We start from the raw sequence: 27,742 nt of genomic DNA, 5'->3' as shown, positions 1-27,742 counted from the left end.
AAAAGCAACTCTCTTCCAACCTCCTGCCTGGGAAAGGGAGAACTTTGGGGTTTCTTTGAAAAAGCCAAAGATGGGGTGGGTATTGTGGGGACTCAGTACCTGCCAGACATGACCATCATTTGAAAGACACACATCTGCTCCCAGTTTCCTAGATCTCAAACTTTGTCAAAGAAGACAGGAGGCAGGGTGCCCTCAGGTTGGGTTGAGTCCATTATAGTTAAAGTGAAGAATGTGCCTGAGGACAAAAAAAGCTGAACCCTTGTGTGACATCCTCAGGAGGCCAAGGACTGCAGGCACAACCATCCTTGCTTCAGACTCTCATCTGTTCCATCAAGGTTGCCTCTGTCACGTTTGCCTCTCCAAGTTAGAGGTGCCTCCTACACAAGGAACAGAGCCAAGATTTTACATTTTGCATGATTTCCCACCTGCCTCACTCCCCTGCCCAACCTGTTTGGCAAAAAATATCATCCTGGAGCACATCTGGCATCCTGCCTCCAGGGCATCCTGCTGGTTGGCACCAGGTGCCATCATAGCATCAGCACTTTGCCTGTGCTTTAAAAGGAAAAGAGGGCTTCCTAATGGGCAGAGGAAATGTGTGGAAGGGCCTGCATGGTACAGGACACCCACCTGTTCTGGGCGGTGTGGAGGAGGGAGAGGAAGAGTCAGATGTTTCCCCCAATTCCGTTCCAGTTGCTTCACAAGTTTGAGAGATGCCACAAAGCATTATCTTAGAAAAAGTCAGCAGAATGTCCAGTCTTGGGTTTGTATATGATCAAAAACAATCTCCAGTCTGACACAGTTGTGGCACCCAAAGGGGCCCATCTAGGCAAGTTTTCCAAATGAAAGGGGACTGACTCTTTTTCTTGGTTGGTGGCACATTAAACTGTTTCTCAAATTCAGGACCCGAAAGGCTAGTAGGATGGTAAAGATACTTTAGTCTATCTGCACCTTCTGGCCTTGGACAAGTCACATAACTTCTGAGTCTTCATTTCTTCATTTGGAAGAGAAATGACACTTTCTCTACTTTTACTTTCATAGCTACTGTGAGAAGCAAAAGAAATGTTATAAGCAAAAGCACTTTGTAAGCTTTTATTACCAGGATGAAGGATGGTTAGTAGTAACATGGCTTGCAAGGGCCAGAATCTTCCCTGAGGACAATTCAGAGGTGTGCTTTAGGCCTTTAGTCCAACAGACTAATATCTCAGAGTTACTGCCACCACCATTTTGTTGAAAAGGCTTTTGACCTCAAGGGCCAATTTCTAACTTCTCCATTCAGGGTTTTATGGCATCTGGGACCACAAAACATTGGGTTTATTGAAGGTCCTGTCTGAGTCACCTTTTCTATCTCTGAATTAACCTTTTTGATTATTGGGCCAGGGGTGGCACATTATAAAGCCAACAGGATGTCAAAGTGGACCGAGAGCAGGGAACACGTCTTGGGGGACATTTCCTCCAACCTCTCAGCAGAGGCAAAGAGCCTCCTGAGCACTGGTATTCATTTCATTTGGGCTCACAGGACCTGGAATTTTCCTGGGCTTCCTTCTGGTGAAGCATTAGTTCCTTAGCCTTCCCCAGTAGTCCGTGCTCAAGCTCAGTTTATGACTTTGTGATAATGACTTACGGTCCCTCTTCGCTGGTTTCACCCCCTGCCCTCAGGGTTCCTAGAAATTCTGAGTTCATAACCTAATTCCAGGGCTTTGAGCTCTGGCTCTGGATCTCACCTGCCTGGTGTTTAAGGGAGACCATATCTAGGAGGAGATGAGCACAGAGATGTCCGGGAAGAACAAAGTGCAACTTTGCAAGCCAGCAATTGACACAAGGAAAGGAAATTTGTTCAAACCCAGGACAGGAAAGACCGGCTGTGTGTGAAGTGAGGACAGTCAGCAAAGTCCTAGGGGCTGTTGAAGGTAACAGCTGGTATCTCTTACTGGAATGCTATGGTTCCAGAGATAGGAAGCAGATACAACACTGGGAAAAATAACACCCAGATGGAAATCAGTAAACAGGAGGCCTGGGGAAGTCTCTCATGGCTGCTGCCTGCTCAGGCTAGATCTTCCCTGAGAACAGAGTCCAGGGATGAGCAAGTTAGACCCCACAAGGATACTCTAGGAAACTGGATACCTAGAAATTCTGCCTAGAAAAGCTGGATGAAAAGGTGAACTAATGGTGGATGTCAGCTGGTCTTTACACATCTACAGGGTTCTCCCTCCTCTGGGTGGGCCTCCTGGACCCAGCATGGTGCCAAGTACCAAGGTGCTGCACAGTACCACCAGGCTGATCCAGCAGGATAAAGGGTTCTTACACAACCACGGCAAGCTTTTCTTCACAGTATGAAATATTTCCCAGCACAGTTCCTGCCACATACCAGGTATTCAATAAATATTTGTCCATTTAATAATTTCTTCACCCATTTCAAAAAATGTAACAGAAACATATAATGCCTGTTACTCATCAGGCACTGTTCATTCAGTTCAGTTCAGTCGCTCAGTCATGTCCGACTCTTTGCGACCTCAGGGACTGAAGAACATTAAGCTTCCCTGTCCATCATCAGCTCCCGGAGCTTGCTCAAATTCATGTCCATCAAGTCAGTGATACCACCAACCATCTCATTCTCTGTCATCCCCTTCTCCTCCAGCCTTCAATCTTTCCCAGCATCAGGGTCTTTTCCAATGAGTCAGTTCTTTGCATCGCCTGGCCAAAGTATTGGAGCTTCAGCTTCAGCATCAGTTCTTTCAATGAATATTCAGGACCAATTTCCTTTAGGATTGACTGGATTGATCTCCTTGCTCACCAAGGGACTCTTGAGAGTATTCTCCAGGACTGCAGCTCAAAAGCATCAATTCTTTGGTGCTCAGCCTTCTTTATGGTCCAACTCTCACAACCATCCATGACCACTGGAAAAATCATAGCTTTGACTAGATGGTCCTTTGTTGGCAAAGTAATGTCTCTGCTTTTTAATACACTGCCTAGGTTTGTCATAACTTTTCTTCCAAGGAGCAAGTGTCTTTTAATTTCATGACTGCAGTCACCATCTGCAGTGATTCTGGAGCCCAAGAAAATAAAGTCTGTCACTGTTTCCATTGTTTCCCCATCTATTTGCCATGAAGTGATGGGACTGGATGCCATGATCTTAGGTTTTTGAATGTTGAGTTTTAAGCCAGGTTTTTCACTCCCCTTTCACCTTCCTCAGGAGGCTCTTTAGTTCCTCTTCGCTTTCTGCCATAAGGGTGGTATCGTCTGCATATCTGAGGTTATTGATATTTCTCCCGTCAATCTTGATTTCAACTTGTGCTTCACCCAGTCCAGCATTTTAAATGATAAACTCTGCATATAGGTTAAATAAGCAGGGTGATGGTATACACCCTTGACGTACTCCTTTCCTGATTTGGAACCAGTCTGTTGTTCCACGTCCGGTTCTAACTGTTGCTTTTTGACCTGCATACAGATTTCTCAGGAGGCAGGTAAGGTGGTCTGGCATTCCCATCTCTTGAAGTATTTTCCACAGTTTGCTGTGATCCACACAGTCAAAGGCTTTGGCAGAAGTAGATGTTTTTCTGGAATTCTCTTGCCTTTTCTGGCAATTTGATCTCTGGTTCCTCTGCCTTTTCTAAAACCAGCTTGAACATCTAGAATTCTTGGTTCATGTACTGTTGAAGCCTGGCTTGGAGAATTATGAGCATCACTTTGCTAGCATGTGAGATGAGTGCAGTTGTGCTGTAGTTTGAACATTCTTTGGCATTGCCTTTCTTCGGGATTGGAATGAAAACTGACCTTTTCCTGTGGCCTGCGGCCACTGCACAGTTTTCCAGATTTGCTGGCAGACTGAGTGCAGCACTTTCACAGCATCATCTTTGAGGATACAAAGATGGAATTCCATCACCTCCACTAGCTTTGTTCGTAATAGTGCTTCCTAAGATCCACTTGACTGTGCACTCCAGGATGTCTGGCTCTAGGTAAGTGATCTTAGATTTTCTGTCGTTCTTCTGTGTATTCCTGCCATCTCTTCTTAGTATCTTCTGCCTCTATTAGGTCCATACAGTTTCTGTCCTTTATTGTGCCCATTTCTGCATGAAATGTTCCCTTGGTATCTCTGATTTTCTTGAAGAGATCTCTAGTCTTTGCCATTCTACTCTTTTCCTCTATTTCTTTGCACTGATCACTTAGGAAGCCTTTCTTATCTCTCCTTGCTATTCTTTGGAACTCTGCATTCAAATGGATACATCTTTCCTTTTCTTCTTTGCCTTTTGCTTCTCTTCTTTTCTCAGCTATTACTTCCACCACCAGTCACATCCACAACTGGTTTCACTTTGGCTCAGCCTCTTCATTCTTTCTGGAGCTATTTCTCCATTCTTCTTCAGTAGCATATTGAGCACCTACTGACCTAGGGAGTTCATCTTTCAGTGCCGTATCTTTTTGCCTTTTCATACTGCTCATTGGGTTCTCAAGGCAAGAATACTGAAGTGGTTTGCCATATCCTTCTCCAGTGGACCATGTTTTGTCAGAACTCTCCACCATGACCCGTCCGTCTTTGGTGGCCCTACATGGCATGGCTCATAGTTTCATTGAGTTAGACAAGCCTGTGGTCCATGTGATCAGTTTGGTTAGTTTTCTGTAATTGTGGTTTCCATTCTATTTTTTAAAACGTAACAAAAACATAATGCCTGCAACTCATCAGGCACCATACTAAGCACTTTATAAATGTGAATTCATTACATCTTCCTAATAACTTTATGATGTAGGAAATATTATTACCTCTCATTATGGATGGAGAAGCAGAGTTGTAGAGAGGTTAGTTATGCTGCCTGAAGTTACTCGGCTAGTAAGTGGTGGAGGCAGGGAGGGGCTCCCCGAGAAGCTCCGATGGTAAAGAATCTGCCGGCAATGCGGGAGACCCAGGTGTGATCCTGGGTCGGGAAGACCACCTGGAGAAGGGAATGGCAACCCACTCCAATATTCTTGTCTGAAGAATTCCACGGACAGAGAAGATGTCCATGGGGTCGCAAAGAGTCAGACATGACTGAGCAACTAACACACACACACACAAGTGGTGGAGGCAGGATTTGAACCTGTGTACAGAGGCTGCAAGGTCAGTGCTTTTTAATGCTACAGTGCTTCCCGTCAGAGAGAAGTAAAGCACAATGCATTTTCAGTGACCAATGGCTATGAACCCCATGCTCTTCTCCCTAGGGGCACACTCTACCTGTTCACCTATGGCTTTATCTTTAACAATAATAACTACAACAATGAGTCTCCAATGCTGTGGTCCACCTACACAGAAACCCCAGATGAATGCAAGGTAAGATGTAAGGGGTCTAGAGAGCTGTTAACACAAAAAGAACTGAAATCTTTGATACTATTCTGTTAAGTCTGATTTTTTGGCTTAACAGATAAATCTTGAAATACCTTTCATATGCATGCAGTTTGGTAAGAATGTTTGCAATAGTTTTGTTATCAGATGTTCAAATTATTTGCTGTTCCCAGCATTCTCAACCACCGCCTGGAGTTTGAATTATTCTTTCAGATGAAGCAATAATATACTAATATTGGTGGTCAGAGCGTATGTTTGGAGTCCTTTGAACCTGGTGTTAAATTCTGGTTTTAGCACTGTTGAGTTTGGGCAAGTTACATGATCTTTCAAAAACCTCAGTTTCTTTATGTGTGAAACAGAGATAAGATGAATATAAATGAACTTTAAATGAGATGTAATTTGTGTACCTGCCTCCTGAGAAACCTATATAGGTTTCACAGATCAAGAAGCAACAGTTAGAATTGAACACGGAACAACGGACTTGTTCAAAATTGGGAAAGGAGATTCAAGATCGTATATTGTCACCCTGCTTATTTAATATCTATGCAGAGTACATCACATGAAATGCTGTACTGGATGAAGCACAAGCTGGAATCAAGATTGACGGGAGAAATATCAATAACCTCAGATATGCAGATGACAGGACCCTTATGGCAGAAAGTGAAGAAGAACTATAGAGCCTCTTGATAAAGATCAAAGAGGAGAGTGAAAAAGCTGGCTTAAAACTCAACATTCAAAGAGCAGATCATGGCATCTGGTCCCATTATGTCATGGTATATAGGTGGGGATACAATGGAAACAGTGACAGACTTTATTTTATTGCACTCCAAAATCACCGCAGATGGTGACTGCAGCCATGAAATTAAAAGACGCTTGCTCCTTGGAAGAAAAGCTATGACAAACCTAGGCAGCATATTAAAAAGCAGAGACATTACCCTGCCGGCAAGGGTTCATATAGTCAAAACTATGGTTTTTCCAGTAGTCATGTATGGATGTGAGAGTTGGACCGTAAAAAGACTGAGCACTGAAGAACTGATGCTTTTGAACTGTGGTGTTGGAGAAAACTCTTGAAAGCCCCTTGGACTGCAAGGAGATCAAACCAGATTCCAAAGAAAATCAAATCATGAATATTCTTTGGAAGGACTGATGCTGAAGCTGAAGCTCCAATACTTTGGCCAAGTGATGCAAAGAAATGACTAATTGGAAAAGACCCTGATGCTGGGAAAGACTGAAGTGAGGAGGAGAAGGGGAAAACAGAGGATGAGATGCTTGGATGGCATCACCAACTCAATGGACAGGAGTTTGAGCAAGCTTCACAAGATGGTGAAGGACAGGGCAGCCTGGCGTGCTGCAGTCCATGGGATCGCAAAGAGTCAGATATGACTGAGCTACTGAACAACAACAATTTGTGTAAAACACCTAACATCTCCTGTTCGTCTTGTGCTTATCAGGTGATGAATCAATAATAGACATCTGGGTTAGGAATGGACCTATACTGACAGCCAAGTGGGTTACACAACTCAGATTTCTGATGGGTACTAAATGGATGTGAAGGAGGAGACAATTCACTCAACCAGTTAGGAGTCAGGAGGCCCAGCTGACAATTGTGGTCAGGACCTTTCTTACCAATATAGTTGTCTATTAGGCTAGGCCATTCCTGTAGACTATCATTACATTATGGAGTGTATTTCCCAAAGAAATGATAAGCTTTCATAAAAAATGAAATTCACTGAATTGATATGCTATCAGAAACACAAAGTTTTAAAATAAATGCAATCCTTTGAGGATTGCTAAGTGGTCTGCCATTTTACTTTTTGTATGACCTTGGACAATTCCTTTTACCTCTTTTTATGTTTTTTTTTTTTTTTTTCCCCTCTTCTTTTAACCTGCAAAAAATTTAAAGGAGTCAGAGCATGGAATTTCAACATCTTTTCAGCTTCCAAAGGTCTATCACTGTTTTTCCTTCCAATATCAGCTACCTAAAGGGAACAATCAACTTGGAATCAGATAGCAAGTGTTACCACTTCCTCACTTAACCTGACAAATCACTTACAACTTGCTTAGCCTTGGTTTTCCCCTTGTTATATGGACAATATCATCTCTAAGAGTGAGCATGAAGTTCAACAGAGGTAACATACTTGAAAGCATTTTTGTAAATGCCGACATGCTAGCTTTGTCTTTCTTTATCTAAGTTGAGCTTTATGTGGCCCCAACCACCTTGAGATCTACACAGCCCTAAATAGCTCAATACAGGGAATCTCCACCCCCTGCCCCTACCTCTGGAGAGAGTCAGCCTGCTGAGTGCCAGGGCCATGTATGCCAGGCATGTATGCCTTCTCAGGGGTCCCTGGATATGCCTTCCAAATAGCAGACAGCTTTGCCTCCCAGCTGCCCTCCCACCCTCCTTCCTCCTGTTGGTCCTTCTCAGAGCCATCTGGAACAGAAGGAGGTAAAACAAGCTCACCATTTGCCAGAAGCCAAATGCCAGTGCAAAGTGAGCCTCGGGGCTGGGGGGCGGGGAAGGCCCAGGGAAGGAGAGTGGGGAATCTTGGAGCCAACTCATGTTTCTGCCACTACAGAGAGTCACTGAGGATGCCTGTGTTTGAGTGGGGCCTTGAGGTTTCTTAGGAAAGCAGCTTCTTCTCCAGCAGAACATTCTGTCCTGCCAAGGCTATCTCGGGGCCCTGAATTGTGTACAAATGGTTGGCAAATGCAGTTATCATTCAGCAGTCGCTTACCACATTGCAGAGGCGCTGGGTCCACTGAGGCAGTGGTTTGCACCTGTCATTCATGCCCAGTACAGAGCAGGGGTCTTGTTGGACACTCTTGTCCTGAGCTGTGGGCCCAAGATCCTTACAGTGCCTTAGCTCCTCTCTTCACCCTCAATGTCAGTGCTAAGAAACTTCAGCTCTTTTTATCAAAGCACCTTAGCACCTTTCCTAGATAGGCAGCTTGCTTTGAAAGGCATCCCTTCAAACTGGAAAAAGTAGCCACTAAAAGCTCTGTCTATAGTTGAGGAACAGAAGAATCTAGTACGCAAATCATAATTGTGGTAAACTAAATATCTTGAAAAACCCTCCGTTACAAATTTCTTACTGAATCCACAGTTCAGGTTGCAAAACAAATCCCCAGGAGTCAGCAATGAAGAGGAAACTGAAAATCAAACAGGTAAACAAGCTCAGGCTCAAAATGTATAAAACGACAGTGGACAGCCCTGCAGGAAGAGTCATGAATACACAAGCGAGAGAGAAATTTCAACAGACTTTCTCAATCATTGATAGACTGAGCAGATAAAACTTGGCAAGAATATAGAACATTTCCATAACACAGCTAACAAGCTTGAGCTTATGGACATAAGAAATAGTAAAAATACATTCATTTTAAGCATACATAGAAGCCCGTCGGGAATGTTTAGAAGTTAAATGGAGTGGCCTGGTACTGGAATTTTGAGCTCCTATGAAAAGTGATTTCTGTCAGGGAGACCCACCTCAGTTCTATCCTGGGTCATGTAAATATCCCACTGTTGACAAACAGGGATGCATCTGAAGAAAATGAACACTTGAGACTGGAAACAACTGCATGTAGACTTGAAACAGTTCAGGAGTTCGTTGCTACCTTATAAACTGGTCTGCGCTCTTGAACTGTTGATAGATACTTAGCCCTTGACCTGTCCCAGTGAAAACAGCCTGACCATCCCACCCACTTCTTTCTCTCTGGCTACTCTGCTTCCATTTAACCAGAGATATTTCTAGGAGAATACTTTTTCAATGTCTTTGTTCTTTCAAGATGGGATGACAACACTCCAAGGTGCTTTTCCTTCTCGTGGACGCAGACACTGGCATGTAACTCTAGATACCAATTCTGACAACCAGACGTTTCAGGAGGCACCAGATGCTGAGGGTAAATCTTGAAAAAAACCTCTTGGCATCCAAGTAGGGGATTTCTTTCTCAGAATAACCACACAAACATGCCTGTGTTCTCATCCAGAAGCACCCCCACTGTTCTCGGCTCAATAGCGGTTGTTTGTCCGATGGTAGGGGTACCTGGCCTGTGACTCCTTAATCCCAAGTCTGAAGGCATTGATACAAACTGCAGAAACTATGGCCTCTGTGAGTGGAGAGGAAACCATCTTCAATTCCAAGTAGATACAAACAATCCTCCATGAGGGCTGTACCCATGTCTCAGCCTTAATGTGGGATCCACGCCACTATTTGGTGAAAGACCACTGGCCACTTGGTGGAAAGGTAACTGGGCACAGATCCTAAGGTTGACAGTTTCCATGAAAACTTCTTCTCATGCGGACAAATTCTCTCCTTCCATTCGGCAGTGAGGCCTGGGGTTTCTGCAGGAGAGAGGGGCCCTTGGCACTACATCTGCAAGACCCCTCTCTGTCAGCCTTGCCCTGGGTCCAACTCTCCATCAGGTCCATTTCTGAAAGTCTTTTCAACAGTGATTTAGCAACCCCACTAGTAGCCAGATGGTCTAGGTTCCCGGTGGGATTTAGGTCCTGAAAAGATGAACTCTTCCAGAGACATCTGAGAGGAGCCGGCACTGGCTCGGGCAGGAGGATGTTTGCCTTGGCTGCAGAGAGACCACTTTGGAGTTCCCGGCTCCGGTCCTCCCTTCCATCTCAGAAGCCTCTCAGCTCGACTACCCATGTGGAGAAAGTTTCCTGCGGGGGCTTTTCTGCAGGGAAGCCTCTGCGGGAGGTTGTTCTGTGGCATCGGCTGTGCGGTGGGGTGGGGTCCAAACAAGGATGGGCCAGTCCCCCCCACGTTCACACCTGGGAAGACAAAGCGTCCAGAGCTTATCTCGGCATGCTGGGCAGGAATGAGGCTGCCCATGGTTCCCCGGGACTCCATCTATCCCTGCCACTTGTCCTCTCTGTCTGAGGGTCTGCTCTGGACACCCAGGCCTTTCTGATGGCTGCTGGGAAGCCAAGGGCTGTAAAGCAGGTTCTGAACCTCCTTTTATGCCCCCTCTCCCTGCTCCAGACTGTGTGCTGCCTAGGCCTGAAGGCTTGTCACACTGATCTCCTCATCCCTGCCCCCACCTGCTCTGAGGCTGTCTCTGGTGCTCTGGTTCTAGCTCTTCCGGCTGCCTCATCAGACCTCCAGAACACTAGTTTAGTTGCCCATTTAAGGCACAAGCAGTTTTCTTTACAGAGATCATGCTCACTCAAGAGACGAAGGTGGAAGTCCAGGACAGGCTTGGAGGGTCCAAGGAGGACAGAGGCGTGTGTGAGCTTCTCTGGCAGCAGCTCCCTCTGCACTTGTGTCTCCCCATCAGAGGGACAGAGTAAGCCTGACTAGGAGGGCCAGGAGACAGGGCGCCTGGGAGCAGGCATCTGGCTAAAGCCCAACAGCTTGAAAGAGCGCCTGACCAGAAACAGGGTCAGAGGGCAAGCAGGGAGATACTGAGATGGACACGGAGACAGCACAAGTGTTGGACAGGGATAAAGGCAGGCAAAGCCTTCCCAAATATAGGCTGATTAGACAGGAGACCTAAAGGTGTCTCCTCCTCCACGGAGGCCTCTAGAGAATGCCAGAGGTAGGTCACTAGTACAGGTTTTGAAAGGGAGGGCTAACGCTGGAATGGGACCATGTGTAGAGAAAGCAGACTCCCTGACATCATGCTGAATTTCTAGCATCTTCCTCAGGAGAGGCAGCCTGGAGTGGTGCAAAGATCTTGGATTCAGCCAGATAGGCAGAGGTGACAGGCTGCCTGGAGGCACAAACTCAGCTCCCTCTTCCTCTAATCCATCCCTCAGATCCCAACAAGGACAAAGCAAACTGTGCTGTAGCCCAGCTTGCTCGCTCCTGCTCCTCCCCGCCCTCACCTCCTTTAGAGTAAGCAGACACAGCAAAACTGGATCAGAACCCGATGCTAAACTGTATTGAGTTCACAAAAAAAAAAAAAAAAAAAGGAGAAAACCCAACTAAAAGCCACAATAGAAACAGTCTCCAGGCTTCCAGGATCTCCCTTTCAGACTCCCCATCTGCTCCCGCTCCACAGGGGCCACCCAGCTGAGCCCTGCTGTCAGGGGAGGGCCCTGGCCCCCTCACAATCTGCCATCTCTGACATCACTTGGATCTCATTTCTTCTGGAGCTGCCAGGGGCCCTGGAGCTACCCTGCTGCCTGTGGGCAGGGGACCAGGGGCCCGGGGATGGCCTTGGCACCTGGGCTGGGGATGGGGAGCATTGAGGGGCGGAGGAAATGGATTCTGGGTTGTTGGGCATCCAGGCCGAATCTCAATTTTCAATTTTTCCATGCATGCCTCCTCCCCTGGCTGCCAAGCCCTCCCGTTTCCTGCCATCTGTGCCGGGCGTCTCCGGGGAGCCCCTCTCCTTTCTGGTTTGCTAATCACTGCCTATGGACACTGGGAAGAGGCTGGTCTCTGTGCTCCTGGCACCTGGGTAGCTGTTCCCCAGGGCCCATCTGACTTCCTCTCTGTGCAGAAGGGCTGTGCTTTGGCCTCCCTTGGGCGGCCCACAGACTCGGACCCTCAACAAACGAGAAATAGGTGGCGCTGACCCCTGATGACTGCATTACAGACCGGGGTGCACCAGCCTTGACTCATGGAGTGAGCTACCTGCTCCCCGTCAGGCCCAGTGCAGCCTGGTGGTGAAGAACGTTGGCTGTGGAGTCAGAGAGACCCGGGTCTCTTCCCGGCTCCAGCACTCACTCGCTGTGTCAGTGCACCTCTCTGGGGCTCACTGTCCCCGTCTGTAATGTGAGCAGCTGGGCTACACGATTTCTCACATGGCCCTAACACCCCCAAGTCAAGGGTGACTCTGTTGACTCGCATTTTCCCGGCTGTGCCTCTGCCCTGTAACCTAGAGTCTGCTATGACTGGTACCTGGAAGCAGTCTTGTGTGAGGCAGCTGGAAGGGCAGAGAGTGCTGACCTGGGTGCTGGGAGGGTCCCCTGGGTCTGACCCCAAGACCCTGATCTCATTAACATGCCCGGACCAGCTGAGCAAACCAGCTGGGAGGCGACGAGACTGGCTGCTTCCAAAGTGATTTAAACGCTTTGTTCCCTGAGTCTCCACAGCAAGGACAAAGGCAAGCACTCAAGGCATTATATTGAACGCTCTCTGCTCACCCATGTGTTCATCCATTCACTCTACCATTTGGCCTTAATGCAGCAGTGAAACATCGTAAGGAGTCACTGGAATTCTGGGTTCCGATCCTAGCTCTGTTGCTTGTGAGCTGGTTAATGCTAGGGAAGTTACCCACTCTCTCTGGGCCTTGGTTTTGTCATCTCTAATGTGGGGATAGTATGGTACCCGGCTCTCAGAGCATACGAAGTATCTAGCACTGGCGAAGTCTTCAATAAACGGTGGCTGTGATCATTAAGTTGAATACATTGTTTACAGCCTCGTGGGAGACAGACAATAGCCTAATGCCTGCCCATTTCTTAAAGTGTACATGTGTCCCAGGAAGACAAGCTCCCTGGCTCCAAGGGTCAGGAAGACATCTTCAACAGGAATTTGGGTTTAGTTCTTTAGCACAAATCTCTTATCCTTCCTCAAAAAACAAAAAAAAACAAACAAAAAAAAACAGTGAAGTTTATTTATGGAAATTTGAAAGAGCCTCAGATATTCGAGTCAGTTAAAGCCTGGTCTTGAAGCGAGTTGCCCAGGCTTTGGTGTGAAGGCTGTCATTTGCCATTTTGGAATGGAAGCTCAGCTGGTGGTTCTTGGGAGGAGGAGGAGGGAGAAAGCCACTTCTCATTCTTCATCCTTCCCTCCCGACACATGCCAGATCCTGACTCACTCCCCTTACCCATGCCCAGGGCAAAGGAACATTTCCTTTGCCTGTTTCTGGCAGTTTCCAGCCTTGCCAAAGGCTGTCCCTGTCACCACTCGTGCCCACAAACCGTGACCTCCCTGGCCTGCCTGTCCCTTCAGGATGCTGCTGAGCTTGCTGACTGAGGATGCCGATTTATTGCTTCCCATTAGCCAGACTTCTGACAGCCTCTAGGCACCCTGGCCTGACATAGCCCACACGCCAGCTTGGAAAGGTCAGGTCTCCAGAGAGTCAGTCAGCCAGAGGCTTTTTGAGACAGGCTTGTCACAGTAACCCCACCGAGGCGCCGTCAGGTGACACACGGCCTTATTTATTTTGCTTAATTGGACAGCCTGAAAATTTCTGTTTGCCTTTTTGGAACACATTTGGATGTTCCTATCTGCCCACTCTTATCTTCAGAGACCATAAATGATGCCCTCCAAAATGCCTGTGCACCGACTGCCCCTGGGGCTCCATGTACACAACCCCGGGGATGACCTCTCTCATCCCCACCTCCTGTACAGGGTTGGCACAGACCATGCACTTGGCACAGGAGGGCATGAGGCAGCCCTGATTCTACCAGTGCCTGCCACAGTGAGTGACCTTGAGTACATTAGTTATTTAATCAGCTTGCTTATTTAAAATAGGAAAAATGGCTGTCCTACATAGCTCTCATGATTTCAGGATTACGTGAGGTTGCCTTCTAAAGGGACAAATTCATGAAAGTATAAGTTAAAGATCTACTATAAGATGTATCAGGAAGAATGTATTAGAAATAGTTTTGGACACAAATTATTTCAGGTGTGGGTCTCATTGCCCACTCAGGCTGGAAACTCCAGACCTTCCTGAAAAGGGACAGCACAGTATCACTCCAGCCCCAAGTCCTTGACTTCTCATCTGGGGCCTAACTGACACTGACATCAGGGGGTCTGGGGGCAGGGCTGGCAGTCCCCATGAGGACCTGGCTGAGATGCAGGCATGGCGCCAAGGACTGGGAGCGGCAGGGTCCTGGCTGCTGCCCAGAGTCCACAGCTCAGAGCAGATCTGGGAGGGCAACCTCTGGGTGGGACAAAAGGTAGCAGCTACCCCCTTCCTCTGAGTATGAATGAAAAACAGCCCTGGATCTGAAGTATAAAGTGAGCCTTTCTCCTCCCCTCTGACTCTGAGTGGCACTTGGGGGAGTGTGGCTGATGCACGAGGGACCCTTCCCCAGAGTGTGAATGCTTCTCTCTGTGCGGGAAGCCACAACCTCCCTGTTCCTTGAGGCTGATCCAGAGTCACCCTCTAGTAACAACAGCCATGTTGCTGTTTAGTTGCTCTGTCATGTCTGACTCTTTGCGAACCCATGGACTGGAGCCCATCAGGCTCCTCCACCTATGGAATTCTCCAGGCAAGAATACTGGAGTGGGTTGCCCTTTCCTTCTCCAGAGGATCTTTCCAACCCAGGGATTGACCCCACATCTCCTGCATTGGCAGGTAGATTTTTTACTGCTGAGCCACGTGGGAAGCCCAACAAGAGTCATGCGCTATAAAAAAAACAAAACAAAAAAACACGTGCACAATACACCAGTCTGGAGAGCACTTTCACGGTTTTCATCTCACTTGATTCCTGACCCCCAGCCAAGTAGACAGCACAGGACTTTTTGCTGTCTATTTACATGAATGCGAACTAGACACTAGATTGATTGTTAAGGAATTTGCCAAAGGTCATATGGCTCAGAATCAAATCCAAGGTCTTCTGACTCAAATCCCTGTGCTGGAAAGAGAGCTGGTATACCCTCAACTGGCACAGTGGACAGTTCCAACTGGCTTGTGTCAGAGCTGCTGAGGGAGTGGGGTCCACACAGCTAACACAGCGCACACAGTCCACACAGCTAGGCCTGAGTGAACCTTGCAATAATAGTATAAGAATTCCTAGGAGCCAGCGGAAAGTCCGATGAGTGAGGGTAGAGCCAGGGGTCCTTCCCACTACCAGAAGGGGGTCCTCTTTTTTCCTCTTAATCATCTGTCCAAACAGCAATTGTGTGGAGAGTTTGAGGGATGAAAGGGCTCACAAGTACAATAACTGAGGGGTCTGGGGTCCAGGGCTGCCCATTTGGGCTGACATGTGAGCCCAAGGGAAGATCCTGGAGGAGACAGCACAGGACTAAAACCTGCAGTCCTGGCCAGCTTGGGTCCCTGAGAGGTGAGGAGGTGTCCCCCTGCTCCCAGGGAATGAGCTCAGCAATGGATGGACCTGGTATCTCACCCTCCTGGCCCTACCCTCTCACAAAGATTCAGCTCAGCCACCAACTAGATGCATGATCTCAGGCAAGTCCTCTGACTCCCTGAGCCTTAGTTTTCTCAACAGATATAATCAGAGCATCTAGCTCCCAGGGTCATAATAGGGAGGATGAGACAAGATCGCAGCACTCCACAAATCAGAGGGAAGGGGATGTTTGGGATCTTGCATCTTACACTAGATTCTGCATTTCCTGACTCAACTGGCAGCCTCCTTTAACCTAGATCATGAAGCATGTGCAGACCTCACCCCACAAACAGTATCTGCCGCTGCTGTCATGGGGAAGGTCGCTGACACCCTGCAGTCCCGCACCTCCCAGCTCACCTGTCCTGCTTTCTCCACCCAGCGCAGCTGTTTCAGCATCCCATGCTACACAAGCCACATTTTGTTTTTAACTCCCACGTACTGCTCCCCTTCTTTTTCTGAATCATGTTTCCTTGCCTGTTCCTCTAACCCCCTCCAACTCCAGAGTTGTGCTTTATCTCCAGTGAGATTAATGCTTCCTGATAAGACCAGCTAATCTGCTGCTGCTCCTCTTTTGCCGAGATGGAGAAGATTAGAGGCAAAGGGTTAGGCTGCCTCCCTTTCAAGGGCACTCAGGACTTTAATAAGGGAATTGCATCCTGCTTTCCCATCTGATGCTCTGGGACAGGGGTCCCCATCGTTTCTGGTGAGGATCCGCCTTCACTACTTCCAGATAATAAGGCCCCTGACTGGGGGCATCATGGGAATGGGGGAGGGGTGTAGGTTCTGGTCTCCACAGGGAGACTGAGAACGTGGCCGCCAGCTGCTGAGGGGCACTGGGCCTGGTGGGACACTGCACCTCACGCTCATCTGGCTCCTGGGACGCAAGAGCAAAGTGCCTGAAGGAGGCATCTCGATGACCAGTGAGGGCCACGCTCAAAGCTATGCTGCACGTGCTGCCCTGAACAAGGGGGGCAATCGCCCTACTCGGCCTGGCTAGGACCATCACCTCCAGAAGTCCCGGAGTTCAGGCTATGAGTTGATGATGCAGGTGGAGCTGTGCTAGGACACGGCTTCCATGTCCCAGCTCCTTGGGCATGGGACATGGCATTCAGCTGAATGCCACTCTGCAGCAGGCAACGTGACAGGCAGGCCTCAGTGTTTACTGAACCCCACTCCTGGTGTGCAGAAGACCACAGGGAAACAGGGGGAGCGGCATACACGTGCCCTGGGTTGAGGAGCAGGGAATCTCACGGGACGATGCAGCTCAAAATGACACAGAAGCACGGTGGAGTTCAACTGCTCGTGTGTCAAGCGACTGCTGGAGTGTCGGGAGTTGGAGAGATTTGTGGAATTAGCACTAGGTTTTACATGAAAGGCTAATTTTCCAGAGACACATGATTTTTTGAAAGGGACACAGACTATTTGAGGTTAGAAAAAGGGCTCCTTTATTTTGATCAAATGTTTAACACCTGTTATGGGCCAAGCACTATTCACAGAGAAATAAAATGTATATAATACCTGCTTTAATGGGGCTTACAGTCTTGTAGATAAATCAGAAGTTACATAAACATATAAATACTGGCTTATTAACGGTAACAACTAAAAGAGTAGTGTGTTATTCAAGAGAACAGGACAACCCTAATATAAACTATGAACTCAGGGTTGCCTCTCTGAGGTAACGGCTGAGACCTGAATGAGGAGTAGGAATTTGCTAGAAAAGGGTAGGTGTGTAGAGCATTTCAGACAGAGAGCAGCACATGGAGAAGTTCTGAATCAGGATGAAGCTAGTTTCTCTGAAGAAATGAAAAAAGGTTGAAGAGGCTTAAGAACAGACATTCAGAGTGGGAAGAGATTTGCAAATTTCATCCTGGGATTGTAAAGGGAAGCCATTAAAGGGTTTAAGCAAGAAAGCAACAGTATTTACATTTCTAAAATGTCACTTGACTATCATATGGGGGATAGGCTGGAACATATGGGGGAGGGCAAGAACAGAAGTGGCAAGTTTGGTCAGAAATCCTCTGTCGGAGCAAGTGATAGGGGATGGTGACATGTCCTACACTGGAAGAGGTGGGCATAGAAAGTGGTGGCTGGATTAGTTATCTGCGGGATGGGATCAGCAGGATTTGATAATGGAATGAATGTCGGGGGAAATATCTACAGTGACAAACGGATTTTCAGCTGAAGCAACCCAGGGACTGAAGGTGTTACTAAGATGGGAAAGAATGGCAGAGGTGCAGCTTTTGGGTGGGAGCTATAGCGGAGATTGAGAGCACAGGTTTGGATACGCTGAGCTTGAGATTTCTTCCAGCCAGCCAAGTGGACACTGTGTAGACACATACGCCTGTACTGCAGGTGACTCTGTCCCAGAGGCCATCTGGTGCCCTTGGGATGGATGAAATAACTATCCATCCAGTACAGAATGAGAAGTGTCCCAGTGAACTGCACTTTGAGGTCAGATAGAGGAACAGCCAGAAAAACAGCAGGAGGGCTAAATGATGGAAGTGACTCAAGACACAGGAAAGCTGTCATACAGAATATTGATGAAAAGGTAAGTGTCCGCTGGATCTGGAAATATGGAAAGCCCAGACAAGCTGAGCAAGCGCAAATTTGGAACTGAGAGAAACCAGCTTGGAATAAACTGAAACGGTAACAGAGGTGGGTGGGGATAGTCAAACCCTCAGTAATGTTGGCTCTGCGGGAGGAGGAGAGAGACAGGCAGGAGCTGTCTCCTGAAGGTGAGGCGTAAGCTCCCAGCTCCTCAAGCTGCACCCAGGCCAAGGCTCTCCAAGCCCTACACTGTCAGCCCTAAGCTGACCACAGCTGACCCTTACAGCTCTAGAAGACACCACACCTAGGCGCGGAGGGAGCGGGAAGGGCCTTCAGCCGCTGCCGGCTCTCCCCCTGACCTCAGCTTTGCCTGCATCTTTGGCACATGAACCCCACTCCTTACTCTTGGGTATTGTACTCGAGCATTCAAAACTTCCATCATGGGGTGGGGGGAGGGATGGATTGGGAGTCTGAGATTAGCAGATGCAAACTATCACACATACAACAGATAAACAACAAGGGCCTACCGTGCTGTACAGGAACTGCGCTCTATCCTGTGATAAACCGTAACAGAAAAGAGTGTGTGTCTGTGTGTGTGTGTGTGTGTACACATATATGTACTTGTGCTTAGTCCTCCAAGTCATGTCTGACTCTTTGTGACCCCATGGGCTGTAGCCTGCCAGTCTCCTCTGTCCATGGGATTCTCTAGACAAGAATACGGGGGTGGGTTGCCATGCCCAGCTCCAGGGGATCTTCCCAACCCAGGGATTGAACCCAGTCTCCCGCATTGCTGGTGGATTCTTTATGGGCTGAGCCCCCCCAAATAACAGATCAGATCAGATCAGTCGCTCAGTCGTGTCCAGCTCTTTGTGACCCCATGAATCACAGCATGCCAGGCCTCCCTGTCCATATGTAGGCTGAATCACTCCACTGTACAGCAGAAATTGGCACAACACTGTAAGTCAACTATATCAATAAATTAGAAAATAAAACAAACCCTGTTCTATCATAAAGGTCTTAAGTCTCTACTGAAAAGCTCCTGTATGCCCAAGAGGCACTGAAAGGGTATGAAGCGCTTCCTCATACTCTTTTGGTTAAGAAGATCTGATCTCAAGCTTCCCTTTTCCAGATCTACTCTTCCAGGCCTTCCCAGCAGACCCTTTCTGACCTTATCGCCCACTGTTCTTCACCTTGAAAGCTCCTCTACTGCCTCTGTGCGCCCCCTTCTATTTGCCTACTCCATGTATTTGCTGGTTTTGCCCTTTAGAACTAGCCCCTCCTCCTTGCCTGGCTGAATCTCACCAGTCCCTTGCATCCAGCTTGAGTCTTTACATATCGAGAATACCTGGCCTGGTCCCTTTCTCTGGCATTTCTCCTATATTACTTGGGAGCACTGGCCTTTTCTGCCTGTGCCCCTACTTACCTCCTGCACTGAGGAACACTGAAGCTGCCTGCTTATTCCTTTGTTTTCTTTGCTGGCACTGGTACATCAGAGGCAGTTGGTAAAATAAACATTTGTTTATTGATGGGTTGATTGAGAAAATCCAGTGGTTCTTCCTCCCTGAAGGATGAAGCCTTGCAGCAGTCTTGGCAGGGCTGCAGGAGCAGGTTCATCAGGGCCAAATGAGAAAGAAATGGGGGCCACAAGCATTAATAGCCTGCTTCCTACAGAATCACTAGAGGGAGTTTCAAGTCACTTGAGTTAAAGTTCAAATTAAGCTCTGGCCATCCTGACCATCAGCTACTTCAAATGCTCTTGTAGAAGCCTTTTCTTTCTTGGAAATGTGGAGAAATTTAAACCATGAAAGCTCATGTTTTCTTTAAACCTATAGATAAATTTTCTTGGCATTTTAAGTTGCAGGTTTCCTCTGGCATAGTCCCTTTTAAATGTTGAAAAAGGCAGTTTTATAACCTATAGTCTCTCATCATACCATACTTCATGTAACAAGAGCATTACACAGGGGGGAGAATTCAGCCTGTGGTGTTTTCTCCACTCAAGGTACTGGCTAAAATGGACATAATAACTAATAGGCTGCAGTGACTTTAATGCAATATGGGTTTCTATCAGAAAGTTTACATTGGCCAAGTTTTCAGGGCTCAAACATTTCGTGGAAATTGGTTCAATCAAATCCAGGCTCCAAAGAGGCCTTAAACACACACAGCCATTATTGCAGCCACAAAGACAGGAGGCCCCTGGACACAAATCTAAAATAATATGTTTTATGATTTCTTGGGGACTATTTTTGTCCCCCGCCAACAACAACATGAAAAGCAAGAATCTTAAAATACTGAAAGTGGTAGTTTAAAGGCAGAACTTTTTTTCCCCTCCAAATCCCAAAGGCAAGAACTCAGCAAGGAAGGGTCAGGGAGAATGTGTCCCTCTGAGCAGACACCAACTCACACCCTAAAGTGGGTTCCCATGTAGACACATCTCATAGAGTCAAGGAAGTTCAACTACCATGTCTGTTTATACCTCACCTTGGCTTCTCCTGAGGTGGAATATATTCTCTTTTATGAAAGAATGATTTATTTACTTTCAGATTACTAATTTACAGGAGATGTGAGGCAGCAGAGACTCTTGGCTGTGCAGTCTTGGGAAAATAAGACTTTCGGCTCAGTCCCACCTCGTGTCTCCCAGAGTGGCCCCAGGCTGCAATTACTGCCCCCAACCAATGCTGCACACTGCCGTTAGGGCCAGGCCAAGAGAACAAACGTGAGGGTGCCCTTGCCCTGTCTGGGGCTTTCTCTGATTTAGCTGGAAATAATGAGTTTCTTAAAAAAAAAAAAATCTTTAAAAGACACACATGTTCAGATATAATAATTCTTTTGAGGGGCTGTATGTTTGTAAATGGCATGTGTGTTAGTTGCTCAGTTGTGTCCGACTCTTTGAGACTGTAGCCCACCAGGCTCCTCTGTCCATGTGATTCTTCAGGCAAGAATACTGGAGTAGGTAGCCATTTCCTTCTCCAGGGGATCTTCCCAACCCAGGGACTGAACTAGGATCTCTTGAATTGCAGGCAGATTCTTTACCATCTGAGCCACCAGAATTCACCCCAAATAAGATTTCCCCTATTTCTCACATCCAGCTGCCTTCCAGAAAGACAAGATACACTCCGGGTGCAGAGACGGAGTAAACCGGGCTGTCACACATCTTCCCTAGGAAGGAGCTTTCTCCAGAATTGTATTTTTATGATTAGAGAGGAAAGTTCAGACTCTCTGGGGTGGGGAAAAGGGTGGGAGTGGAAGCCGGGAGAGACAAAGCAACCTGTCAGAATTCCTTTTAGCACCTATGACTAGTGTTAACTTACATGCTCCCAAAGTGCAATAAAAAGCCTGCAAACTGCTGTTAAAAAGATAGTTTGACCTTTTAAAATGGAAACTCTCCCACCTTATATCCATATTCAAAAGATGAACCTTGGGAACTCTGGAGTTTTAGATTACTAATGAAATGAGGCTGACTTTTCAGAAGAGGGTTTCCCTACGGGCTGCAAGCTAATTAGGGTGTTTAGACCTACATTGTAACAGCAGGCAAAATGCAGGCCCCAAACCTTTTAGCCATTGTAGTTGCCAACTGTGTAGAGTGTACTTCTGAAAGGAGTCTGGCAGGGAGTTATGAAAATTTAGTTAATAAAAAAGTCCTGGACGCGACTGTCAGCAGCCTGCGGTGCCGGGGCAGGCTGTCGGCCCCTGGCGGCAGAGGAGTCGCCGCGATCCCGGGTCTCCACCGCAGCTGCGGAGCCAGGCGCGCGCCGAGCGGCGCTGCTGAAAGAAGTTGGAGAGCTCCCATCTCTCGGACAGAATTCGGCGGTGGGCGCTGGGGAATCCCTCCCAGCGCCGGAGAATAAAGTTTTGGAGTAAGTAAAGACCCTAGACCGACATGAGACCCATACTTTCACTGAGCAAAGACACGTATCGCACCACGCCAATCAGAGGCTGCTCGCACAAGGCCATCAGCCTCGCTCCGCTGGGACGCGCCCGGAGCCTTCCCACTCCCACCACCTCCAGTACTCTTCAGGAGGGCGCTGAGCCAGAGAGGTGGCTGTCGGGTGTGCGGTTCCGGATGGAAACGCCTCCAGGCTTTCCGGTTCGGGGTACAAGAACTCGAAGTCAACAGTCGAAGGAACAAGGGCAGACCAAGTCCAGGCTGGACGCCTGGGACCTTCCTCTCCAAACCGGCTCGGGTTTCTCCAAAGCACGCGCGGTACAGCCCACGCGCCCCCAGCACTCCACTACTCTCTACAGGTCCCCCCAAACTCTTCCCCAGAAGCCCTGCAAACCACAGACGGCGCCCCGAAACTCCCAGGGCACTAGCCAGCCACCCCCACCTCCGTCTCTTGAACCCTCCTCAGAGCGTTCTTCCCGCCCCGCACCGTGCTCCTAGCATTCATAGGGAATCAGAAGCAAACTACGAGAAAATGCCTTCGCGAGGAGCCTCCCTACACACATCAGCCCTGTCACTGAGACAAAAGCGTAGGGAGGAGGGAGATGGAAAAGGAGGCGGGAGGAAGGTTTATAAAAAGGATGGGGAGAGCAGTAAGAAGGAGCTGGGGAGGAGGGTCGGGGTGGGGAGAGACCCTGCCACGAAGCCCGCTCCTACTCCGCGCGGCCGGTCGCTTACATGCCCAGGTCGCTGTAGGTGTTGAAGAACTCCATCTGGTTGCACGCCTGGATCCAGCCCACCACCCAGGTCTCGTGGCGGGGGATGGGGGGCATGACCACGCGGGCTGAAGCTTTGAAGTAGGGGGTCTTGTAGCGCAGGACGATGGGCGAGGTCTCCTCGATGCGCGTGGGGCACTGGTCGATGGTGGCGCACACATCGTACACGACGATGTTCTCGCGCCGGATCCGCGCCTTGCAGGTAATGCTTTGGATACAGCCCATCCTGCCGCCCGGCGCCGGCGCGGCGCGGCGTGGGGCAGCGCCGGGGACCGCGCGGGCAGCCGGGGGCGCCCGTCACACCGGCATGGCGACGCGCCGCCCGCTCTGGGTCCGGCTCAGCTCGCGCCCAAGAGCGGGGAGCCGCCGCCGGGCATCCTCCGAGGCAGCCCCCTCCTCTCGCCGCCTTGCGGGGTCCCGGCTGCCCCGACGCCCGCCCGCCCCCGCCCACGCCCGCCCCCTCTCTCCCGCAGGGCGCGCGGAGAGCGTGCGCTCCTAGAAGGCAGCGGGCGCCCCCGCCAGCTCCAGGGCCCTAGCGGAGGGCAGGGAGGGGAGCAGCGCTGCGAGGAGTGGTGCCCACCCCGGGCCGGAGCCCCCCGCCCCTCGCCGGAGAGGAGGAGACGGCAGCGGTGGCGGCATGGAGCCGGGGGAGGGCGGCGGCGGCGGCAGCGCCCGGTCTGTCTGCCTCCGCGGCGGCAGCGGCAGCAGCCGCCGCCGCCGCCGCCGCCGCCGCCGCCGCTGCATGAACCTCTGCACCGCGGCGGCCCCCCGCGTGCAGCGCACCCAGCGGCGGGCGAGCGGGCAGCCTGAGCAGCAGGCGGAGGCAGCCGTGGCAGCGGCGGAGACCTGCTCTCCCGCCGGCCCCGCCCCGCAGCTGGGCCGCTGCGACACTCCTCTGCCGGGCCGCCGCGGGCTCGGGGCCGCAAGGGGCTGTGACCCAGGGTGGAAGGCCCCACGGGCAGGGCAGTCCGGGACGTGATCCGCGGAGGAAGCTGGCTGAACGCCATGAGTTTTGTCCCTCTCCGGCTGCCGTTCGGGTCGGGGTTGGGGGGGTACTGTGTAAAGGTGGGGGTGTTTAAAGGGCCGCCAGCGCCGGGGTGGGGCCCGACACGTGGGTCTCGGGAGGGGCGGGGCTGCAGTGGGTGGTTCTCTAGGGGTGGGCTTGGGGGTTGCGGGGACCCCTTCTGGGGTGAGTGGGTGGGACCGAGAAGGGCGGGGCGCTGTCCAGAGTCTGGGTGGGAACCCGGCAGTGAACCTATGGGGCAGCCTAAGGGTTAGGGGAGCAGCTATATCTGAGATTGGCCCGTCATTTATAATGTAGTTTGTTAAGAATTAGGCTTGAGCTCCCCTAGTATTTTACCCTGAAGAAGGCCGAAGTCTGGGCTCCAGTATGGTGCTAAATGCAGTGAATTCACGTCTTTCCCTGACTGGGTTTGCCCTGGAAGCTTTTCTTTGCACCACTCTACATGGTGAGGGTATCCAGAGAATTCTTCCGTGCCCTAACACGCCAAGAGTTTTGGTTGAAGTTCGAACTCAGCTTCACTCATCATCTGTCTTCATCCAAATCTTTTCCTTCTTAGAAAACCGACTTTCAGCAAACCCCTACCCACTGGGAGATTAGAGCAGTAGTGAACGTACCCTAAACGCTGCATTTTGAATGTAGCTGTGTCCCAAGACGGGTTATGCCTTGCGTTACAGACTGGCTGCATTAGAATGCTTAGCAGCCTTCTTGAGGTTACCCAAGGTAACCTGTGACCTGTTAAGTACAAGGAGAACTTGAGAACATTTTTGGAACCGGGCTGGATTTAAATAGTAACTGCTTAATGATACAAGTCCAGGGCCATTTGTAGTAATCCATCTGTCCTGTAGAAATCCTGGATCTCAGGGACCTGTTGTTTCCTTCACTTGTGCTTTGGTGACTGGCCCGCAGTAGCTGCACAGCAGTTTCTGTGAGTGAATGAATGAGTGAACAAAAAACAGCATCGCAGTAACTGTTTAGTGGAGACTGCCACCACAGATGTTGGACATTGTGTACAGTGTGATGCCCTGTGTCTGATATTGTGCTCTAAAATACCAAACAGGGGAAAAAAAAAAAAAAGCAAATGATTTTACTGGGCATTTTTTTCCCATTTGTATTTTTAAAGCCAGTACCTTCTTTTTAAGTACTTCTTCCATGGTCATTGAGCATTTGTTGGATCCAGTGTCCAAGTATGAAATATTCTGACTTAGGCTGCACAGGACGCTGGTTAGAGTTAGTCTTTAGCTAAGGACAGATGTGATGAGTAATTTAAAAGTCAGTTGAGATCTAAAAGTACCCTATCCTTATTTTAACTTTCCTGGCACCTTGATTCAGTTTAGAGTTAACAAAAAATGTAGTTTTTGCCCTTTGATAACATGCTTCTCTCATTTTACCATGTAACCACCAATCTCAATCGCTGGTCCTTCCATTCAGCAAACACTGACTGCGTGGCAGGAGCCAAGCATCGTGCTAAATACTAGGATTCAAAGACAAGAGCTTGTGGATCACAGGAGAAGATAACTTTGTTACCACGTTCTTGCTGTGAACTGTGACACGTGCTTTAATAGCATGTTTTCAGGGCCACAGGAGCCCAGATAGAGGAGCCACTGAGAGATTCACACGTGGCTTTCCTGAAGCAGTGGCATTTGAATTGAATCTACAAGGTCTGGTAGAAATTCGCTAAGAGTACAGGAGTGAAAAGGCCGGGCAGCACAAGAATTGGATAAATACAAAAATGCATAGAGGTATGAAAGAACACCGCATAATTAGGAAAATAAACAGCTCACAGTCAATGCAATTCTCAAAGTGTTATGTGTAGACCCATGGACATCAGACTCACGGGCCAGGAACCAGTTATTGATGGAACCATATTTTTATCTTCAGTGGAAACTAATGAATGCAAGATTTGCATTTTGAGAAAAATTACTCTCTATCAACTTGGGGGATAGAGGAAGGACAGGTTAGAGGCACTGTGTCAGAATATTGTGATGCCAGATGATTTGGGTCTGAGCTAGGGCAGTGCCAGGGGACTGGAGAGGCCCAATTGCTTTTGAGAGTCATTTAAGAGGTAACATCGATTTACTTGGTAATTGATTAGATGTTAAGAGAAGAGTCTGGCCAGTTCTAAGTTTTCCAGCTTCAGCAATTAAATACATGTGATCCTAATAGCCAAAACAAGGTGACAAGTGGAAGCAGATTGAGGTTGTGTGTTGTCATGTTAAGTTTGAGGTATTTTGGGGAGGGGGCCAGATTGAAGTTTCAGTGGTTATTAAGTTACAGGAAATAGACTAAGGGAAAAGCATTCAGTTGGGGGAATTTAGTTATCTATGTTGATTTGTCAGGCTGCAATTTTGTGGATAAATATTATTCTTTGTCTTCTGGTAATACATACTGAGCCTTTATAAACAGGGAAGGGCAATAGTAGTCTTCTCCAAATTATAAGAAAATCGTATAATAGAGAATATATCTTATTTTTCCAATTTAAAATGAGAACGTATTATATCCAGTAGAGTGCCAATAAAATAAAATTCATTATTCACAGACGTGGACCCCTGACATTCTCAAAGGGTTCATCCATGACCTTACCAGAATCATGAATATCACCATGACTTATAATTTCCACTATAAAAAGCAGTAAAGTGTAACTGAAAAATGTAAGGGATCTTTTTTAGACTCTTAATGGTTCTATAAATATGGGGCCAAGGTAATTTCTAAAGCTTCTTAAATAAATTTTGCCATTAAAATAAACTCTTTACTTCATTACATCTGTACCTTATTAACTCCATATTTCTCTGACTCTGCAAAGGAAAAAAAGTTAATCACAGGGTGAGAATTACTACATAGATGCCAATGAGAAAAGAAGAGGTAAGCTGTGCTGGGGCACAAATGCCAGGTGTGGGGTGTGATCCATTCACTAGTAAATGGCTGGCAAGTACACTCTGGCCTCCTAGCAGACCATTCAAATTTGTGTCTCAGCAAAGTATCTAACTACAGGGATGTTTCAGGTCACTCAGTAGAGACTATTTTCGTTCATTAACACTCAGTCTGCAAAGAGCAATGGGCTGCTGCATGTAGCTCAAACCAGAGTCCTCAGAAGTGTGACGATGCCTCTGTGCTGCTCTTGTAAGTTTCTCTTTCTCTCTTGGTGAAGTCTCCCCTGCCTCTGTGAGCATCATGTACCTGCCTCTATTAGCATCTTTCCTGCTGTTTCATGGTTGTTTGCTCACTCTTGTCTCCCTCAGCAGGCTGTACACTTCTCAAGGGGATGTGTCGTCTGCCCTGTTGCCCAGCCTAGTGCCTGGCACCTAGGAGCTGCTCCATAAATGTTTGAATCACTAAATTTATTTTTTTAATCTGATAAAATACTATTTCCCATAACTTAACTATGAGCACTGTCTCTTTACTTACATTAAGCGTATATTTTTATATATTTTTAATTAATTTTATTTATTTATTTTTGGCTATGCTGGATCTTCGTTGCTACATGAGGGCTTTTCAGTAGTTGCGGTGTGTGGGCTTCTCATTGTGGTGGCTTCTTTTGTGGAGCACGGTTCCAGCGCGTCAGGCTCAGTAGTTGTGTCTCAGTAGTTTTGGTGCATGAGCTTTGTTGCTCCATGGCATGTGGGATCTTCCTGGACCAGGATTTGAACCCGTACCTTTGGCACTGGCAGGCGGATTCTTTACCACTGAGCCATCAGGAAGCCCAATGAGCATATATTTTTTAATCTACTTCTTTCTGCATGGCACCTCTTTGTCCCCCACCCACTTTGTCTCTCTCTCTAGCATCCCTGCTGCTGCTGCTGCTGCTAAGTTGCTTCAGTCATGTCAGACTCTGTGCGACCCTATAGACAGCAGCCCACCAGGCTCCCCTGTCCCTGGGATTCTCCAGGCAAGAACACTGGAGTGGGTTGCCATTTCCTTCTCCAATGAATGAAAGTGAAAAGTGAAAGTGAAGACGCTCAGTCGTGTCCGACTCTTAGCGACCCCATGGACTGCAGCCTACCAGGCTCCTCCATCCATGGGATTTTCCAGGCAAGAGTACTGGAGTGGGGTGTCATTGCCTTCTTCGATTAGCATCCCTACTTGATGTCAAATTGACATCCTTTGTCTTGAGCACTATTATCTCCTCTCAAAGGTTATCAGTTCTGAACACCAAGAAATGGAAAAGCTTTAA

At 48.4% G+C, this 27,742-nt stretch overlaps 1 protein-coding gene across 1 annotated transcript in view; it reads right to left on the bottom strand.

The window, feature by feature from the left end:
- The window catches only part of FAM78B (family with sequence similarity 78 member B), a 93,601-nt gene extending 70,630 nt beyond the window's left edge, over positions 1 to 22,971 (bottom strand). Inside the window, exon 1 of the mRNA XM_019986618.2 lies at positions 22,513 to 22,971. Coding sequence (XP_019842177.1) covers positions 22,513 to 22,775 — 263 coding nt within the window. The 5' untranslated portion in view covers positions 22,776 to 22,971. The remainder of the gene's footprint in view (positions 1 to 22,512) is intronic.
- Between the last annotated feature and the right edge of the window lie 4,771 nt (positions 22,972 to 27,742).

The sequence above is a fragment of the Bos indicus genome, chromosome 3, assembly GCF_029378745.1.
Source record: "Bos indicus isolate NIAB-ARS_2022 breed Sahiwal x Tharparkar chromosome 3, NIAB-ARS_B.indTharparkar_mat_pri_1.0, whole genome shotgun sequence".
Classification (NCBI taxonomy): domain Eukaryota; kingdom Metazoa; phylum Chordata; class Mammalia; order Artiodactyla; family Bovidae; genus Bos; species Bos indicus.
Note: the sequence above shows the minus strand (reverse complement) of the source record. Positions and strands in the feature narration are given on the sequence as shown.